The sequence below is a fragment of the Carcharhinus amblyrhynchos genome, chromosome 23 (assembly GCF_965287045.1).
Source record: "Carcharhinus amblyrhynchos chromosome 23, sCarAmb.v2.hapA, whole genome shotgun sequence".
Lineage (NCBI taxonomy): Eukaryota > Metazoa > Chordata > Chondrichthyes > Carcharhiniformes > Carcharhinidae > Carcharhinus > Carcharhinus amblyrhynchos.
The window spans coordinates 14,714,705-14,735,934 of NC_137346.1; the positions used below are offsets into that span (position 1 = coordinate 14,714,705).

General features: G+C 44.4%; 1 protein-coding gene across 1 annotated transcript in view; it reads left to right on the plus strand.

Annotated features, from left to right (window-relative positions):
- The window catches only part of heatr6 (HEAT repeat containing 6), a 64,858-nt gene that overhangs the window by 32,706 nt on the left and 10,922 nt on the right, over positions 1-21,230 (plus strand). The window contains exons 12-18 of the mRNA XM_080210725.1: positions 2,692-3,053; positions 4,427-4,549; positions 8,484-8,570; positions 11,004-11,138; positions 13,097-13,219; positions 17,792-17,916; positions 18,831-18,927. Coding sequence (XP_080066851.1) covers positions 2,692-3,053; positions 4,427-4,549; positions 8,484-8,570; positions 11,004-11,138; positions 13,097-13,219; positions 17,792-17,916; positions 18,831-18,927 — 1,052 coding nt within the window. The remainder of the gene's footprint in view (positions 1-2,691; positions 3,054-4,426; positions 4,550-8,483; positions 8,571-11,003; positions 11,139-13,096; positions 13,220-17,791; positions 17,917-18,830; positions 18,928-21,230) is intronic.

Here is a 21,230-nt window from a genome sequence, read left to right on the forward strand (position 1 = left end):
AAGAGTTTGCGAATCAGATGTGAAATTAACAGGATCTTTAGTGTATGTTGCTGTTTCTCTCTGTTCCCTGGATGTGACCGGGAATCCTTATGATGGTTGAGAGGGAGTTTAGAAGGTTTTTCTTTTAAATCCTCAATTATCCAGTTGCTTATCGCAGCAGTAGCAGTGGGAAAATCAGAGACGTGAACCAATCAGTTTAGATGCAGAAAAATACTATCACGTAAACAGACAAAATAAAGAAGTGTAGATCCCACCCCCCGCTGCTGTCCCCAGCCCATCACCACAAACTATCATATGCATCTTTTGCTGGTGATTTGGATTTAATCCTGATTCTCTTTCTCACTATCATCACATTTTATATAATTCCCTGATTGAGATAATGGGCAAGTGATCTACTCCCAGTCCTCTACCAATCCCACCCTCCAACTAGCTGCTTTATCCACAGCACCTTTCAGTCATTTTCTATTTTTAGTTCCCATCTCTATCTTTCTTCGATACAGCTCGCACCTTAATTGAATTACAGCTTCATTCAAAGCAGCCTAATTTTGAAAAATAGCCTCAAACTGGCAAAAGATTATATATTTTCACATAAAATAGGACCCTCTTTCAGGAAGGGGCACTGGGTATCTCCAGTTTGGCCTTTACCGATATGGCTGAGGTGAGGGGTGGGGGTACAATTCCAACAGATAATGAGCACATATGTCCCACCACATTGGATAGTTTGGCTTCTCGTTTTGCACTTTGGTGGCACAGTGGTGCAGTGGTTAGCACTGCTGCCTCACGGTGCCAGGGACCTGGGTTCAGTTCTTGGCTTGGGTCACTGTCTGTGCAGAGTCTGCACATTCTTCCTGTGTGTGCATGGGTTTTCTCCGGATGCTCCAGTTTCCTCCCACAGTCTGAAAGACAAGCTGGTTAGGTGCATTGGCCATGCTAAATTCTCCCTCAGTGTACCTGAACAGGCACCGGAATGGGGATTTTCACAGTAACTTCATTGCAGTGTTAATGTAAGCGTACTAATAAATAAAGTAAAAACTCTTGAATGCCAGGAACATGCAAGGTGATCTCATTGTACAAGATTTCCACAGGGTATGACAGAGTAGGTGTAGATAGCTGGTGAGTCTAGGAGGAGGGTGGGGGGCAGCCTCAGAATAAGGCCATTTAAGACTGAGATATGGAGGAGTTTCTTCACTCAAATGAGGCTGCTTTGAATTAAGCTGGTGTGAGCTGTATGGAAGATAGATAGAGAGGGAGGCTAAAAATAGAAAATGACTAAAAGGCGCTGTCAGTTAGTTGGAGGTTGGGATTGGTGGAGGACTGGGAGTAGATCACATGGCCATTATCTCAACTAGGGAATTATACAAAATGTGATGACAGTGAGAAAGAATCTTTGAAATACTCTACCCCAGAGGGCTGTGGAAGCTCAGTCATTGAGCATGTTTATGACAGGGATTGATAGTAATAACTAAAAGGAATAGATGGTTAATGGGGGAGAAATGGGATGGGAGTTAGATGACCAGCAGTGACCTGTTTGAATAGTGGAGCAGGACGTGATGGGCTGAATGGCCTACTGCTCCTATGTTATTGAATTTCTGGCCTCCTGACTCTTGCCATGGTATGATGTGTGATCTATCTGATGATTTTTCATGTGAATTGAGGCATGAAGGCTGCGCAGCTCATTTTATTGTGTGGGATTTTCACAGTTGCATTCCTCACTCTCTCGCACATTTTTCAGACCCCAGGATTGTGATTAGAATATGAATCCCCAGCAGATTTTTCATTTTGTTTAAGGTCCTTCCTAGCTGAGATTCAGATACAGCGAATGTTGCGTCCTCGCTGCCTGGACTGAACTATGGAGCCAATACAAACCAGTCAGGAATTCTGTTAGTTGCTGCTATGTAATGACTTCCTCAGGGAAGCGCATGTGTGCAGGTCAGTCTTGACAGATTTTCCCTCATCAAAAGGACAAATATCCAGATTTGCTCGCAGTTAGTGGCCTCTTACATTGAATTACCAGAGTTTTGACCTGAAGCCTGCAGAGTTCTTTTACCCGCTGAGCTAGGGTAGAACTGGCAATGCACAACTTATCATAGAAACTAGAAGCAGGGGGTTGGCACGGTGGCACAGTGGTTAGCACTGCTGCCTCACAGCTCCAGGGACCTGGGTTCGATTCCTGGCTTGGGTCACTGTCTGTGCAGAGTTTGCACGTTCTCCCCGTGTCTATGTGGGTTTCCTCTCACAGTCCAAACAAGGTTTAGGTGGATTGGCCATGCTAAATTGCCCATAGTGTCTCAGGATGTTTAGGTTAGAGGGATTAGCAAGGTAAATATGTGGGGTTGTGGGGATAGGGCTTGCGGTGAGATTGTTGTCAGTGCAAAGCCGAATGGCATCCTTCTGCACTGTAGGCTTTCTGTGATTCTATGAGTAGGCCATTCAGCCCTTCAATACTGCTCTGTGATCATGGCTGATCATCAAATTCAATATCCTGATCTGCCCTTCCCCTCATATCCCTCAATCCCTTTAGCTCCAAGAGCTAAATCTAATTTCTTCTTGAAATCACACAACATAGAGATATCTGTATTCCAGACAATTTTAGTTTTACGATCAGTCCCAAACCTTGACTCTGCCTCTCATTGTGGTAAAGCTGATTTTAATCTCCACAACTGTTGCGCTTTTTGTTTCTTTAAACTGTAGATGTCAATGTGCGTGTGTGCACCCTGACCCTGCTTGGGGCAATCATTTCTGTCCAGGCTCCTCTGCCCGAGGTACAGCTGCTCTTGCAGCAGCCCAGCTCCTCAGGCCTCTCAAGTAGCGGCTCCGGGACGCCTCACCGCCTCAGTGACTCCGAATCCTGGCGAAAACCTCAACAGACAGCACACCGCGACGGAGACAAGGAGAACTTGGAGAGTCCACAGTGCGAGCTGGGCTGGCTGATACAGTTGTGTGTTTCCATCGTCACCTTACCAAAACAAGACCCGTATTCAGACAGTGACACCAACACAGGGGCAGCAAGTAGTTTGTACGAACCCTCCCCAGTGCGAGTAGAAGCACTTCAGGTGAGGCCTCACTTCTTGATATGTTACAAAACTGGCTTTCATTTTGAAATCTAAGCTTTTTATAATATATTTAGCCTTTGCTGACCTTCTCCTAAATCCCCTTGCTGTAGTCACTATGGCACATGGACTTTCTGAGGAAGAGGCAGATTGAAGGTCTGTTCCTGCGCCTCTCTACAGCAACTTGAGTTCTCAAAGACTGTCTTGATGCCTCATTCAGGTTGGAGTCTTGAGGTGGCTGCTCTCCAGTCCTCTGATTACTGATTGGGCACTTCATTGTTTTAGTTGTGCAACTGTTAAAAAGCTGGAAGTGCAAACAATTGGCGCATCAATGTATCTAGTGCCCATCTAGGGCTGTGACAGGTTGTTCACTGGTTGGGGTATGGTGTTGGGGAGGTACATTATGGGTTGTGTGCTATCCTATCCCTCTGTGACATATTTAATTTCTTAATTTATAGAAAAGTGTTTTTTTTTTATGGAATTGAATTAAGCTATTCTGCTAACCTGTTCCACAATTAATCCACTTTGTGACTGAAAACATATAGAGTAGAATCCCTATGGGTGACACAGTGGTTATAACTGCTGCCTCACAGTGCCACAAACTCGTGTTTGATTCTTGGCTTGGGTCACTGTATGTGTGGAGTTTGCACGTTCTTTCTCTGTATGCATGGGTTTCCTCCCACAGTCCAAAAGACGTGCTGGTTAAGTGCGTTGGCCATGCTAAATTCTCCCTCTCTCTACCGAACAGGCGCCAAAGTGTGGCAACTCGGGGATTTTCACAGTAACTTCATTGCAGTGTAAGCCTTCTTGTGACACAAATAAATAAACTTTTGAAAAAAACTACAGTGTTGAAGCAGGATTGGGTCCATATGCACCAACTCTCTGACGGAGTGTCTTACCCAGGCCCACTGCTCTATCCCTGTAATCCACATATTTACCATGGATAATCCTAGACATCTTGGGTCACCAAGGGTCAATTTAGCATGGCCGATCCATCAAACCCACACATGTTTGGACTGTGGGAGGAAACCCACACAGCCGCGGGGAGAACACGCAGGCTCCACACAGGCAGTCGCCCAAGGCTGGCATCGAACTCAGGTCCCTGGCACTGTGAGGCAGCAGTGTTAACCACCGTGCCGCATTTTCTTTTAAAAATAACAGTTTTTTGACACAAGTTAAGTTATCACTTGGTAAAAGAAATTGATAGCAGTTCATAAGGATAGGAATGGAAGCAGAGCCTAGAACGCTTTCCTGCAGAGAAGGCATGACACTTGTTGTTTTTGCAGTGCCATTGAGTGAATTCTGCCTTCTCTGAGGTTCTGTTAGGTGGAAAATCTGAATAGGGTTTGACTGCTTTCTTTCTGTTTGTCCTGTAGGTATTGGCACTGCTTGTCAAAGGCTACTTCACAATGGCACAAACCAGCTTGTTGGAGCTGGGAGAAGTAGCTTGTAAATGTATGGAAGAACCAGATCCATCTATTCAACTACATGGAGCCAGGGTAAAGAGAACATCAAAGCTAGTCTTGCTTGTTATGGTCATTACTATTTGTGGGCGCTTCTTGTTCTTAACAAGGTGAGGGATAATGGAGTTAGGAAGTGGGATACTTGCCTGGAATTTCTGTAGGGCTTTTCCCAAGCTTCCCCTGTGAGTTGGATAGAAACTCGGGCGAGAAGCAGCTTAAAAAACGAATGGCCATTTGCAATGGTTCTCCGTGTGCCAATTTGCTACAGACGATCAGGAAAGTCTCCATGAAAATTCAGTGTTACTTTCTTTTCGGGGTTGTTACTGGGTCAGATGTCCCAACAACCTGCCCCCGTTCCAGGTTCGTATTTCCAATGCCAAATCTGTCTGTGTGGCCTCTTTGCATGAGACCACCAGATTAAGCAGTGCTGTGCAACATCTTTGCCTACTGCAAACTGATGGTTAAATTCTCATTTCATGCAGGATCCTTGCAGATAATAAGTGGCTCTCACCCCAGTATTATTACTGCAGTTCAGCCCCATGTCTTATTTGTGCTGAGATTCCATGGGACAATCCAGTCTCAAAATAGGAGCCTGCACACACAGCCTGAATGGAGTGGGTATGGGCACCATACTTTAGGAAGGATATTTTGGCTTTGGAGGGTTTGTAAAAATGATACCTGAACTTCATGGGGTTAAGTTATGAGGACAGAGAAGGCAAATTAGGCCTTTATTCTCTGGCATTCACAAGGTGATCTGATAGTGGTCTACAAAATATTTACAGGGAAGAACAGGGCTGTTAAGGATAAACTGTTTCCACTGGATGAAGGCTCTAAAAATATTAGGGCCAAGCTATTCAGGAGCGATGTTAGAAAACACTTCTACACGCAGAGAGCATTGGAGGTTTGGAACACTCTTCCTCAAACTGTGATGGATGATCGTTCAATTGTTAGCTTTAAATTTTGAGATAAGCAATCTTTTATTGAGTAAGAGTATCAAGGAATATGGGCCTAGGACAGGTACAATGGAGTTAGGCCACAGATCAGCCATGATCTTATTGAATGGCAGAGCGGTCTCCAGGAGCTGAATAGTCTACTCCTATTTCAATGTTCCAATCTTTAAAATGTCACTCCAGTCCAATTTCCTCCCTTCCTGTGCAGAGGGCATTAATCCATTTTTTGGCATAACTACCTCACATGGTGGCCATTGCATCTGCATGATCCTTGCTAGCGACCATTTTGAGGACCAATCTATCACCGATAAATCTGGCCTTGTCTTCACCAGTCATATGTTCCAGCTGGAATTGATGAGGATTCAGGCCACTGCCTGACTTATTTTGCTCCCAAACCAGTTGGGAATTGCAATGCTTCCGTTGCTATTCTAGTTGAGATCAATTAGGCACAGATTAACGATGGAACTTGGTTCTTTTCAGGTCTCTCTCAGCCAATTAGCTACTTTGAAGAATGTGCCTCATGCACTCTTCGATAATCTAGTCGTGCGTTTATTGTACGTCCTTCATACTTGAGATGTCAAAGTGTCAGATATATTTAGCAAAGAGTACAGCACTCTTTTCATACTAGTTTCAATGGACTTGGGGTATGAATTTAAAATTGGGGTGGCACAGCAATTAGCACTGAAGCCTCTCAGCGATAGTGACCCGGGTTCAATTCTGTCCTTAGGTGACTATGTGCCTGTGTGAAATTTGCACGTTCTCCCTGTGTCTGGGTGGGTTTTCTCCGGATACTCCAATTTCCTCCCACACTTCAAAGATATGCAGGTTAGGTGGGTTGGCAACGCGAAATTCTCTTTAGTGTCCTAAGGTGTGCAAGTTAGATGAATTAGCCATGCTAAATGTGTGGGGATATGGGAATAGGATGGGGGAGAGGGCCTGGGTAAGATACTCTGTCAGAGAGTCGGTGTAGACTTGATGGGCTGAATGGCCTCCTTCTGATTTGTAGGGATTCAATGATACTGTGGAAAACAGCTGTCAATGTACAAAGTTCCTTCACCAGCACGAATTGAAATTATGTTTATTTACTGCTATTAGGAAAGTTAATCCCACCCCCAGTGCAAAATGTGCATTATGCAGTTAAAATGTTCATGTTGTTATAAAACAGTCTATCATTTTACTTGTCAGGAACAGTGGAGCAGATCTGCTCATGTTCTATAAAGCTTCTGTCAGCATGATGCATGTGTGTGCGCACTGGGCATTGCTGGAATTTAAAAAGGAAAACTTGAAGCAGATGGAGCATTGCAGTGATGTGAGGGAGACAGAATGGGAGGAATTCAGTCCTGACTTGATCTTTAGCAGATGGGACTGAATCTGCCTGAAACCTGCCTGTTGAGATGGGTCTGGATTGAAAGTGGGCCGGCAGGGAGGGTTCAGATCTGACACCTGGTCTGCGCTGCATTGACAAGGCCAATCCTTTACTCGGGAGAAAGATACAAAAATCTGAGGTCACGTACCAACTAATTCACGAACAGCTTCTTCCCTGCTGCCATCAGACTTTTGAATGGACCTATCTTATATTAAGTTGATCTTTCTCTACACGCTAGCTACGACGGTAACATGAAGGCACAGTGGTTAGCATTCTGCCTCACAGCGCTGAGCTCAATTCTGGCCTGGGGTCACTGTCTGTCTGTGTGGAGTTTGCACACTCTTCCCATGTCTGCGTGGGTTTTCCTCCAGGTGCTCCAGTTTCTTACAGTCTAAAGATGTGTGGGTTCAGTTGATTGGCCATGCTAAATTGTCCCTTAGTATCAGGGGATTAGCAGGGTAAATATGTGGGGTTACGAGATTAGGGCCTGGGTGGGATTGTGATTGGTGCAGACTTGATGGGCTGAGTGGGTTAACCTCCTTCTGCACTGTGGGGATTCTATGACTACATTCTGCACCTTCTCCTTTCCTTCTTCTATATGTACTCTATGAATGGTAAATCTTGACTGAATAGCATGCAAGAAACAATTCCTATCACTGTCTCCCAAATTGTGTGACAATAATAAATCGAACCCAGAAAATCATTGGAAAATTAATTACGGTACCCTGGGTTAGGGAAGGAGAAATGATCTAAAATTCTGATTGCTGTGCAGTGGCTCTACTCTTGGACGTGTATTCTGTTGATGACAGTGTCAGGTTTAGCAGTGATATCCTCCTTCGTCAGATATCTGTCAAGGCTAACCGTTGAACATTGCCAATGAAAATACCAAAATACTGGAAAGGGACCACTGCTCATGAACTGCGCCACAGCAAAGGAACTGTCATCCCCAGGACCCCAGAAAAAAAATTAGGGAGTAAAAGGGCCACAATGGAGAGGCACAATACACCCTCTCCTCAAAGTGTGCCCCCATCTTTCACTCCCTGATCCTGCCTCCCTCAGTCTATGCACCCCCCAAATCTATATCAGAATGTAGTGTTACAGTCATAGCTAAGATGTAGAGAAAGTTTAACTTAATGCGAGGTAAGTCCATTCAAAAGTCTGACAGCAGCAGGGAAGACAGCAGCAGGGTATGTGGCGTTAGACTTTTTAATCTTTTTTCCCAACGAAAGAAGATGGAAAAGAGAATGTCAGGGGTGTGTGGGCTCCTTAATTATGCTGGCTGCTTTGCCAAAGCAACGGAAAGTGTAAACAGAGTTAATGGATGGGCGGCTGGTTTGCGTGATGGATAGGGCCACATTCGCAACCTTTTGTAGTTTCTTGCGGTCTTGGGTGGTCAGGTGGGTGATGGGGGTTGCTTGTGGGAACAGCCCATCTCAACCGGCAGGTTTCGGGCAAATTCAGTCCCATCTGCTAAAGATCAAATCAGGACTGAATTCCTCCCATTCTGCACCCCCTTACACCATTGCTTCATCTGCTTCAAGTTTTCCTTTTTAAATTCCAGGAGGGATATAGCCACCTCCAAACACCCTGTCCTGCTTTCGGTTGCCCTGCGAGGGTCACGTAACCCGATGATAAATATATTGTGTACTTTCAGCTGCTGGAGGAGATAGGTTCAGGGATCGTGCAGCAACATAAGCCGGACTCGCCCACACCCCTCAATCAAAGAGTATCGGTCAGCCAGGTAGGTTGTTATTCTTTCTCTAGCCGCCTCTGTTATCATGTTCATTTCGTAATTGTTAGAATTTGCTACAGTTTGCCTTAATTATTTGCTGTGGCAATTTAACAGAGAATTACTATAAAGGATAAATTGAAACTGATTAAGATGTATTTTTCCCCATTGAACATGTTCTCTTTATAATATTGCTACCCTCTCCCTAAGTTGTCTGGACTAATTGTCTCCTGACCCACCCGTATTGTCTTTTTTATGCATTTGTGGGACATGGACATCACTGGCTGGACTAGCATTTATTGCCCATCCTTGGTCGCCCTTGAACTGACTGGCTTGCTTGGCCGTTTTAGACGGCAGTTGAGGGTCAACCACTTAGCTGTGGCTCTGGTGTCACATGTAGGCCAGACCAGGTAAGGACAGCAGATTTCCTTCCCTAAAGGAACCAGATGGGTTTTTCTGACAATCGACAATGGTTTCATGGTCATCAGTTGATTCTTAATTCCAGATATTGTTTCTTGAATTCAGATTCCACCATCTGCCTTGGCAGGATTCGAACCCGGGCCCCCGGAACACTAGCTAAGTTTCTGGATTAATAGTCTAGTGATAATATCACTAGGCCATCGCCTATTGTACCGACTTTCCTTCAAAGGTGTGGAGTTGCCGGTGTTGAACTGAGATAGGCACAGTAAGTAGTCTCACAACACCAGGTTAAAGTCCAACAGACTCATTTTGTAGTACGAACTTTTGGAGTGCTGCCCCTTCATCAGGTGAGTGAGCCTCACCTGATGAAGGGACAATGCTCTGAAAGCTCTTGCTACAAAATAAACCTGTTGGACTTTAACTTGGTGTTGTGAGATTACTTACCTTCCCTTCAAGGTGGGGAGGGGCCATGGGACCCAAACCCCCTACGTCAGCACTTGCTGAATATTATTCATTTGATAGCCTGGATTGTTGCACGTCTAGTTGACGTTCAATATCCAGTTTCAGCCTGACACCCACGTAAATGGTCACCTCCATTTGATATCATCAGGATTGGAAATTCTGGCTGATTTTCCTTTTTCGAATGTGCTCCTGTATCTTGCAGCACCTATCCCAGAGCAGTGAACTCAGCAACAATCATGGATTGAGCCAAACAGTATTGATCTTTAAGCAGCTCCTGTGCGGTGTGCAGGATTAGCTTGGGATACGTCTGCGTCTAGTGCTGTCATTCTCTGTTAGAGTGGGGCAGTGCTCAGCTACTGCCTGCTGCTGCTGCAAGACGGCATGACTGAAATCACTGCGTGGCACAGGGTGACTGAAAACAAAACGGACATTTTTATTGTAGAACCTGTATGAAAAAGAAGGCAGCGTGTAAATTGGGCCCTAACCCAAACAGAATCCGCATAACACAACTTGTGATCAGAGACACAAGAGGATCAATGTTCTTCATTCAGTTTTTTCTTCAGGTAAAACTGGGGAGATTTTGGCAAAGTGTTGTCAGCACAGTGGTTAGCAGTACTGCCTCTCAGCGCCAAGGTTCGATTCTCGGCTTAGGTCACTGTCTGTGCGGAGTTTGCATGTTCTCCCTGTGTCTGCATGGGTTTTCTCTGGGTGCTCTGGTTTCCTTCCACTGTCCAAAAAATATGCTGGTTAGGTGCGCTGGCCTTACTAAATTCTCCCTTAGTGTAACCCAAACAGGCGCCAGAGTGTGGCGAATAGGGGATTTTCACGGTAACTGCATTGTAGCATTAATGTGAGCCTACTGTGACACTAATAAATAAACTTAAGCTTAGAGAATCTGTATGAAAAAGAAGGCAAAAGAGAGCACACAATGTAGTTGGGTTCTAACCTAAACAGAATCTGCATAACACAACTTATGTTCAGGGATGCATGTGGATTCATCATGCCATCTTGCAGCAGCAGAGGAATTCTTTATTCAGAGTTTCTTTGTCAGGTAAAACTGGACAGGCAATGGCAAAGTGGTGTTATCGCTGAACTAGTAATCCAGAGACCCAGGGTCTAACGACCTGGATTCGAATCCCACCACAGCAGGTAGTGAATTTGTATTCAATAAAACAAAATCTGCAATTGAAAGCTCTGTGATATCCATGAAAGATGACTACGAAAACATTGTTTTTTTTTGTTGTAAAAACCCATCTGTGTCCCTTCCTTTTTAGGAAAGAAAATCTGCCGGTCTGGCCTGCATGTGACTCCAGAGCCACAGCAATGTGGTTGACTCTTAACTGTCCTCTGAAATGGTCTAGCAAATCACTCAGTTCAAGGGTGATTATTGATGGGCAATAAATGCTGGCCTAGCCAGCGACACTTACATTCCATGAATGAAGCTTAAAACTGTTCATTAATTGTGGCTTTTCCAAACCAGCCGTTGATTAGATTGTGCGTAAGCTTTCCCTATCAAGAGCCTTTTTTTGTCACACTGAGGTGGGATAATGTCTCCCAATGCAGGTCGTGTCCTTTTGGTCCAGGATGTTGAGTGGTCCTTTGCCAGGGGCATTACAGAATGATGAACATCCAACACTCCAGACCAGCACCTGCGACGCTGTTTCCTCAATTTTACCAGAGGCATTTCCCAGTCTTCCGGTAAGAATGGCTGGGAAATATAATCAGCTACATTTCCTTCCTTGTAGTTAGTCCTTGTTATGTTGGGATAAAGGCTTTGTTCTATCCCCATTAAGTGGAATTTATAGTGTTGACAAATCTCTCTAAAATGTAAATTAACTACCTTCTGGCTGCCCTGGAAAAGCAGGCAGCATAATTAAGGACCCCACACACCCCAGACATTCTTTCATTCACCTTCTTCTGTTGGGAAAAAGATACAAAAGTCTGAGGTCATGTACCAATCAACTCAAGAACAGCTTCTTCCCTACTGCTGTCAGACTTTTGAATGGACCCACCATATATTAAGCTGATCTTTCTCTACACCCTAGCTATGACTGTAACACTACATTCTCCACTCTCTCATTTCCTTTTCTATGAACTGTATGGTTTGCCTATATTGTGCCCAAGAAACAATACTTTTCACTGTATGCTAATACATGTGGCAAAAAACAAGTCAAATGTGCAGTGACTGTTGTTATGGAGGTAAATAGTGTAGCTGTATTACATAGCGGGGCAGGAGGTGAATTAATGTGTATTTGGTGGTGTTGACTGAGGAAAGGATGTCGGTCAGGATACTGGAAGAATTGAGATTTCATCTTAAACCTGAACCTGCAGCAGAAGCATTGGCTTAAGGTCATATCTGGAGGATTTATCCATGACCATGTGGCCCTCTCTCGGGCCTTCACTGGAGTACCAGCTAATGTTGAGTTCAAGTCCCGGAAAGGGACGTAAACTGAAAGCCTAGATTGTAAGAGCAATACTGTTACCACCTGTGCCCAGCTGATTCTTCTACCCTCCCAAAGAAATAAACATCTTTTTTAGCTCCAGTAGAAAGAAGGCTGGGTAAGCTGTAGATGGTTTAGATGATTGCTCAGTTTGCCTTTGTCTTTGCTCACTTAACTAAACTTCCAGTGAAATGGGTGAAGTATGAAAACGTGCCAGTGCAAAGTTTTGGAATTCCATGGCCGGAATTTTCTGTTCATGCTGGCTGGATTCTCCAGTCCCGCTGGTAGTTCAGCCCCGTCCATGGCATCCCGCAGGCGTGGGGTGATGGGGGAATTTCCATTGACAGTGGAGGGACCAGAGAATCCCGCTGCTAGCAAGCAATGCGCCACCTCCCGCCTGTGGGAAACACACGACTGGGAGGCCAGTGAATCTCGCCCCACATCTTGCTATTTTGGGAAAATTCACGCAATTTCCCTGAACCGCTAATCTGTACTCGGCTTGCACACCAATGCGATAGTGGCTATTTCCAGAATGACATAGCAATGATCTGACAATATGTTACTCACCTGTCCTACTGTGCAGCACAGAGGAACCTGAATGGATGAAAGAAGGGGAAGGATTATGTCTACAACTATGGGTACTTGCAAGGCTAGCAGCATCCACCCATAAAAAGACCAACAACAGAATGAAATACAATTAAGTACTGTTCACTTTGTCACTGCAGCATGTACCGGAGACTTATCAGTCTTACACTTGGACTATTTACTGTCCAAATTGGCAGCACTATGTTGGGCATGCTACAATTGGCTGTTGTGCTCATGCACCAAAAAGGGAAGCTGACAGCTCGCATTCCTAGTCACTCTTTACTGGAACGTACAGAAAAGTGCATGGCAGGAAGACAAGATTGTCTTGAAATGCTCCCTGTGGTTGAAGAGCCTTTTGGAACTGACTGTCTAGACTGACATGTGGAACAACCACCTGGGGCAAGGACAATCAGCCTCTATGGAGCATTAACCCAGCGTGACCCAATACCTTTAGGGAAGAGAACATTGGCAAAGCTGCGCTGAAAAAAAGCAGCGAGAGAATCGTGGTCCTCTGGTAGTGAGAGGAATTATGAAGAAATGCAGGGCTTATAGCTAAGTTCGGGTGTGTGTAACTGAGTATGCTGTTCAGTTGTGAATTTCAACATTGATATTTTGGAATTGTTTTGGCAGAATGAAAAGCAGATTCTGTGTATAACTATGTTGCTCGGACTCAATCACAGTGAACATCCCCTGGTCAAGGCAGCTGCCGTACGGGCACTGGGTGTTTATATCCTCTTCCCCTCACTTCGACAGGTCAGTACATCCTCTCGTTACACTGCTAGATGCACGGTCTGCTTTACTACCTTCAGGGAATTTTTCTTTACAAGCTGATGGGCTGTGTGTCCATGTGGCACCAAATGGCATGGGATCAATTCTGTTCATTGCTATTTGATATTCAAATGGACTGGTGGGCTGACCTGGGCTGGGGGGCTGGCAAGAAAAGGAAAACTGCAAATGTTCATAGAGGTATTGAGATGGTCACGATAATACGTAATGGGTGAAGGACTGGGAGAGACTGCTGCTTATGGAACTTTAGGAAAAGGGAAGGTGGGTGAGGTCCTTAACAAGTACTTGGCATCAGTTTTCACAAAGGAGTAGGATGTGTTGGATGGTGAGTGTAGAAAGGAGGAAGTTGAATTCCTAAGTCATGTTGAGATAAAAAGGGAGGAGGTATTGGAGGTTTTGAAAAACATTAAGGTGGGCGAGATAGGGTGTACTCCTGAGTACTGAGAGAGGCAAGGGAAGAAATTGCTGAGGCTTTGGCCAAAATCTTTCTATCCTCTTTAGCCATGAGCAAGGTACCAGAGGATTGGAGAGTAGCTAACATTGTTCCTTTGTTTAAAAAGTGCAAAAGAGACAATCTGGGAAATTACAGGCCTATGAGCCTTACATCAGTGGTGGGGAAATTATTAGAGAAGATTCTTAGAGACAGGATGTACTCGCATCTGGAAGAGAATAGACTTATTAGCGATAGGCAGTATGATTTTGTGATTGAGTTCTTTGAGGAAGTGACAAGAAAAATTGACTAGGGCAGGGCAGTGGATGTTGTTTACATGGAATTTAGTAAAGCCTTCGATAAGGTTCCTCAGGGCAGGCTGATACAGAAGATGAAGTCATATTGGGATCCGAAGTGAGCTGGTAAGATGGATACAAAACTGACTTGGGCGTAGAAAGCAGAGAGTAGCAGTGGAAGGGTACTTTTCTAACTGGAGGCCTGTGTCAAGCAATTTTCTGCGAGGATTAATGCTGGGGCTTCTGCTGTTTGTGATATATAAATGATTTGGAGGAAAAAGTAGGTGGTCTGATTAGTAAATTTACTGATGATACAAAATTTGATGGAGTAGGATAGTGAGGAGGATTGTCAGAGGATACAGCAGGATATAAATCAGCTGGAGACCTGGGCTGAAAAATGGCAGATAGAATTTAACTTGGACAAATGTGAGGTGATTTGATTTGGAAGGTCTGCTGCAGAAGGGAAGTATATAATAAATGGTAGAACCGTTCAAAATATTAGCATACAGAGGAATCTAGGCATGCTGATTTACAGTTCCCTGAGGGTGGCAACTCAGGTGGATAAGATGGTCATGAAGGCATATAGCATGCTGGACTTCAATCGGAGCATTGAGCATAGGAATTGGAAAATCATGTTGCAGCTGTGTAAAACTTTGGTTAGGCTGCATTTGGAGAATTGTGTACAATTCTGGTCACCACACTACCGGAAGGATGTTGATGCATTGGAAAGGTGCAGAAGAGATTTACCAGGATGTTGCCTGGTTTGGAGGATGTGAACTATGCAGAAAGGTTGAACAAATTAGATTGTTTTCATTGGAGCGTCAGAGGATGAGGGAGGACCTGATAGAGGTTCACAAGATTGTGATAGGCTTGGATACAGTGGATAGTCAGAGTCTTTTTCCCAGGATTAAAGGGTCAATTACTTGGAAGCATAAGTTGAAAGTGAGAGAGGGAAAGTTTAAAAGAGATGTAAGGGGCAGGTTTTTCACACAGAGGATGGTGCATGCCTGGAACGCACTGCTGGAGGAAGTGGTGGAAGCAGATTCTATAACAATGTTCAAGAGGCGTCTGGATAGGCAGGGAATAGACGGATATGGACTGAATAGAGGCAAGAAAATATTAGATTAGAGAGGCATCTGCACCGACTTAGTGGACTAAAAGGCCTGTTCTGGTGCTGTACTACTCTTCGTTCTTTGGGAGGAAAATTGGAGCAGAATGTTTAAAAATAAAAGCCTGGGTACCTGAAAAATGAACAGAAATGTGGTGAGCCAAGAATATAACAGGAATTCTACACAAAATACCTGCTGGTGAGCGGCTGCTTGTGATCAACTTCAAACCCGGGACTAATAATAGATTTCAGTTATGCATTCCACATCCCTCCGAGCACACAATTGCTAGACTTTTAAATGTGATTCTGTGTGTTTGAGTAATGAAACTAGCAGTGTTTCAAGCACACATGCTGATATTGTGATGGGAATTAATGAGAGCTGCATTTGCCTTTGAAATTATGGATACTGTTTTACAATTTTTCCTCTTCATAATATATTACTAATGATGTAAGTTATGGCCTGGTAAATTATCTACATTTGACAGCGCCCTTGCTGCTGTATAATGCAGTTTCTATTATGAACTATACTTCTGGGTGTAGTACTTCACCAAAGCACAGTAACACATCAGTTAGCACAGCTGCCTCACAGCACCAGGGATCCGGGTTCGATTCCCGGCTTGGGTCACTGTTAGTGTGGAGTCTGCATGGATTTCTTCTGAGTGCTCAGGTTTCCTCCCACAGTCCGAAAGACGTGCTAGTTGGGTGCATCAGCCGTGCTAAATTCTCACTCAGTGTACCTGGACAGGCATTAGATGTTGGGACTGGGGGATTTTCACAGGAACTTCATTGCGGTGTTAATGTAAGTTTACTTGTGACACTAATAAATAAACTTTAAGCTTTAGTTGACTGCAATATTTTGGCCTCTGAACCCATCTTTGACCTGTATGAGCTTAAATGAGATTCTCACTGTGCTTAGTCTCATTATAATTCCTTCTCCCTATTCTTGCTGAAGGCTTGCTGGTGGCCCCTTTTGTCCAGCTTAACCTTCTCTGTGGAAACTCCCTGGTCAGTAGGCAAAGCTTTATTCCACGAGACTGCCCTTGGTGGGTGTGGTTGTGTCCTGTGCAGTCTTGCACAAGATTGCAGTAATATATTTTGAATAACTTGAGCTGCAAGTTTGCTGTCAGAAGTGATCAGAGGGAACAAATGGTGCAGTAGGTTAGACACTGAACATTTATCTCTGTGTTCTCGGTTTGGGTGCGATGAAAATCTCTCTTCTCTACAGAAAGTGAGTTTGGGCATCCTACACCCAAATCCCAAAGTGCAGCACAGTGGTTAGCACTGCTGCCTCACAGCTCTGGAGACCTGGGATCAATTCCTGGCTTGAGTTACTGTCTGTGTGGAGTTTGTACATTTTCCCCGTGTCTGTGTGGGTTTCCTCCGGATGCTCTGATTTCCTCCCACAGTCTAAGGATGTGCAGGTTAGGTTGATTGGCCATGCTAAATTGCCCATAGTGTCCTGGGACGTGTAAATTAGAGGGATCAGTGGGGTAAATGTGTGGGGTTATAGGGCCTGGGTGGAATTGTTGTTGGCGCAGACACGATGGGCTAAATGGTCTCCTCCTGCGCTGTAGGGTTTCTATGATTCTATGAATCCCTTTGGATTTGAGGTTGAGAACAAATAAAGAAAAAACCTTGCATTTATATAGCACTATTGAGATCTTGCTATCCTAACGTGAGTTATAGCCAGTGAAGTGCTTCTGAAATGTAGTGACAATTGGAAGATGTGCATCAAACCTGTGCATGCACAATGGCAATCTGGTAATGACCAGTAACTGGTTTTGGTCTTGTTAGTTGAAGAGTAAATATTGGGCAGGGTCTAGGAAAGAACTCTCTGGCTCTTCTTCAGAATAGCACTAAGGGATTGTTTTTAACCTTATTTGAAACTTGTTTAACATGTCATCCAAAAGGCAGGTCCTCACAATGCAGCACTCCCTCAGTACTGCCCTGGAGTATCAGCTGAAATTTTGTGCTCTTGGAACTTGAATCCACAGTCTGAAAGACATGATGGTTAGGTGTGTTGGCCATGCTTGAAAAAAATTCTCCCTCTTCGTACTAGGGACCCAGGTTCGATTTCTGGCTTGGGCCAGTGTCTGTGCAGAATCTGCGTGTTCTCCCTGTGGCACAGTGGTTAGCACTGCAGCTTTGTGCCAGGGACCTGGGTTCGATTCCTGGCTTGGTTCTCTGTCTGTGTGGAGCTTGCATGTTCTCCCCATGTCTGAGTGGGTTTCCTCTGGGTGCTTCGGTTTCCTCCCACTTTCTGAAAGACATGCTGGTTAGGGGCATTGGCCATGCTAAATTCTCCCTCAGTGTACCTGAACAGGCGCCGGAGTATGGCGACTGGGGGATTTTCACAGTAACTTCGTTGCAGTGTTAATATAAGACTACTTGTGACAATAATAAATAAGCTTTAAAATCTTCTGACTCAGAGGAGCCAATGCGCCGTGGCTATTATCTCGTATGAATCTACCCACAAGTTGTCATGCAATGGCAGCCTCACTAAGAGAAGCTAGTGAATACAATTTATACAGTCATGCTTTCTGAGTTTTAAAAAGGAACCTGCTTCTGCAAACTCAATAAGAAAATGGAATCCTCCTTTCAATGAAGTGGTTCCATTTTGAATGATGTGGGTTTTATTAGCTGGAGTTTCCGCCAGATTTGCCTGAAGGAGCACTGAACTTTTATCTTTCTTCTTCACGTAACAGGATGTGATGTTTGTAGCTGACACTGCGAATGCCATCCTGACTTCCTTGGATGACAAGTCCCTAAACGTCCGTACCAAGGCAGCCTGGTCACTGGGCAATCTCACAGACACCTTAATCGCAAACATGTACGTATCTTTGGTAACTGCACCAAGCTGGCATCAGTTGCTGAGATTTGTTGACAAGCCAAGAATCAAGCCAGCACGTTGGCACTGCCAGCAGATAACAATAGTAATTTTTTAAAGCACCTTTTGACATGACAAAACCTCCCAAGGTGCTTCACAGGTTCATTCATAAAACAAAATATGATGCCAAGCCACATCAGGCGATATTAGGTCAGATGACTGACATTTTGGTCAAAGAGTTAGGTTTTAAAGGAGGAAAGTGAGATATAGAGGCGGAGAGGTGTAGGAAGAGTATTCCAGAGATTAGGGCCTAGGTGGCTGAAAGCATGGCCACCAATGATAGAGCAATTCAAAGATGTTAATCACCAGATGTGGGTTCCTTCTAATGATACCAAATCAGCGAGTGCTGAATTAAGCAAAGATGTACAGCTTAGGTGGATTGGCCATGCTAACTTGTCCATTAGTGTCAGGGTAAATGCATGGGTTATGGGATAGGGCTTGGATAGGATTGCTGTTGGTGCAGTCTTGATGGGCTGAATGGCCTGTTCCTGCAATGTCGGGATTCTGTGAAGCAATGATGTCATGTGAAGTCAAGGAAAGCTTGAGACTGGGATGTAGAGTGGGAGTTTCATGACCTTGCTGATGGATAATGGATATCAGTGGATAATCAGGCCTTATCAAAGTTAGATCATTCATGTAGGATCCAGACATTGGAAATTAAGGCAAATGTATAATACAAGTAATAAAAAAAAGTCTTAATTGCCAAAGGAAGGAGATTGAAATATAGAGCAAAACAAACAGTGAAGTGAGGCTACAACTTCAGCGAGGTTTTGAGTTGATGGATATCAAGTAGGAGGATATTTAAGGCTCCGACCGATTGGCGAAAGATTCACTTGTGTTATCTTTTACCCTCTCAGGGAATCCATGGGCCTGGGCTTCCAGGAGGAGTTCTCAGATGTTCTTCTACTCAAGATGTTGAAGTCAGCTACACATGCGTCCAATGATAAAGACAAGGTGAGAGTCTGATCCACAGCGGCATTCCATCCTTTTTGCATTCACGGTCTTTCTTTATCAATTTTTACCTCTGTCTCTGCTTCTTCAAAAGCTCATAAGATATAGGAGCAGAATTAGGCCATTCAGCCCATCGAGCTGTTCCACCATTCGATCGTGGCTGATATGCTCCTCATCCCCATTTACCTGCCCTTGAACCCATTATCAATTAAGAATTTGTCTAACTCCTCCTCAAATTTACTCACTGTCCCAACATCCACCGCACTTTGGAGTAGCAAATTCTACAGATTCACAACTCTTTGGGAGAAGTAGTTTCTTCTCAACTCTGTTCTAAATTTGCTACCCCTTATCCTAAGACTATGATCTCTCATCCTAGAATGTCCCACAAGCGGCAGCATCTGCTCCATGTCCATTTTATTTATAACTTTTATCATATTGTATATCTCAATTTGATCTCATCTTATTTTTCTAAATTCCTCTCTCTGTTTCTCTGGATATTAGTTATAAGAAAATGTAGTGCATTGTGTGGGCTTCCTGTTTACATTTCTCATTGCACTCTCGATATCATCCTGATTATTATAAACCAGCGCTCTCTCCCACTCTGCATGACCCATGCCATGGGAAATCAGCCAGTGATGCATTAAAATTCATTGGCCGAGTGTTCAGAGGTTAAACCACAGATGTCCTGCAATACCTTGTTATAGATGCAAAGTAATCTTAAAATGCTGTATGATTTTCAGCTGTCGCCTGAACCTAGCATGCACGTTACATGTTTGAAAATTTTCTGATGCAGCAACAGTTGAACTCAGCATGATCTGAAGCTTTATTTACCATTAGACTTTGCTGCCTTAAAGGGATATTGGGCCCTATTTTACCATTTTGATTCTAAGTGCTGGAGATGTTTCAGATCCGACTTTTAGACCCGTTCTGAGGCACCGCCAAATGCGCTCTGCCTGCAAAATTATCAGCCATTCCGAATTGCGCCGTACAAGCCTCTGGGTGGGCTTAATACGCCAGAAACCCTGCAGCCCTGATCAGTGCCTCCAACTGCACATGCGCAGAAAAAAATGATAGAATGTTGCTCCCCTGTCACATCCCTCCCGGATCATTTAATGTCTCCCCCTGGCCCCCACGGACATTACCCCATTCCCACAATATTACTGACCACCTTATTCCCCCACCCCCTGTCACCCAGACCAATTGCAGGCCCCTTCCTCCGATCTCAGGCAGAGTGATTCACCCCCCCCACCCCTGCTCCCAGGCAGAGTGGCAGCGGAACCCACCTCTGCCTCCCACTGATCTCAAGCAGAGAGCCATTGGACACTTACCTCCTCACTAACTGGAGTTCTCGAATCGGACTTGTATGGAGCATGTCTGTTTCACGCCAATCCTGGATGGGCAAACATGGTGGTAAAGTGGGAATGCCGGTAAAGTTGGGCATGCAGTCCATTAAGCCAATTTAAATGCATTTAAATGGCTGTTGCACCTGTTTTGGGCCTGGTCCCATTGTGGCCATTTTGGGGCCTTGGTAAAGGGGGAACTGGTGTGGAGATGGGCGCAGATCACGCTACTTGCCTCCTGCCCGACTTTACTAAGTTTCCGTGGCCAAAAATAGGCGCAATGTGATGGTAAAATCAGGCCCATAGTGTTTTTTTTAATTTTATTCTATTGTTAAAATTACACTATTGTTAAAATGCTCAGAGTGGACTGGCAAAACCCAAATTCATTCCTTGGTGCGTTCAAAATCCAATTAAATCTAATTCAAGGCCCTCATAAGAGAGACAACCAAGATCCAAGCTGACAAGATGAGGCATTGCACCCCCATCCTGGGCTCGGATCTGACATTTAATCTGAGCCAAAAGGCTGAGAAGCGATGATGTAGCACCTTCTTACTCGAACAATTCTGCCTTTGTAATGCAGTACTACATCTGATTTTATTTATTATTTCTTGGGATATGGGTTTTGCTGTCAAGGCCAGAATTCATTGTCCATCCCTAATTGCCCTTGAACTGAGCGGCTTGCTAGGTCATTTCAGGGGACAATTGAGAATCAGCCACATTGCTGGAGATCTGGAGTTGTATGTAGGCCAGAACTGGCAAGGACAGCAGATTTCCTTTGTAAGCCAGATGGGTTTTTGCGATAATTGATGATAGATTCATGCTCACCATTATTGGAACGAGTTTCAATTCCAGAGTTTAAGAATTAACTTTGAATTCCCCCAGCTGCCATGGTGGGATTTAAACCCATGTCCCCAGAGCATTAACCTGGTCCTCTGGATGACCAGTGTGCCACCATCTCCCTCAATG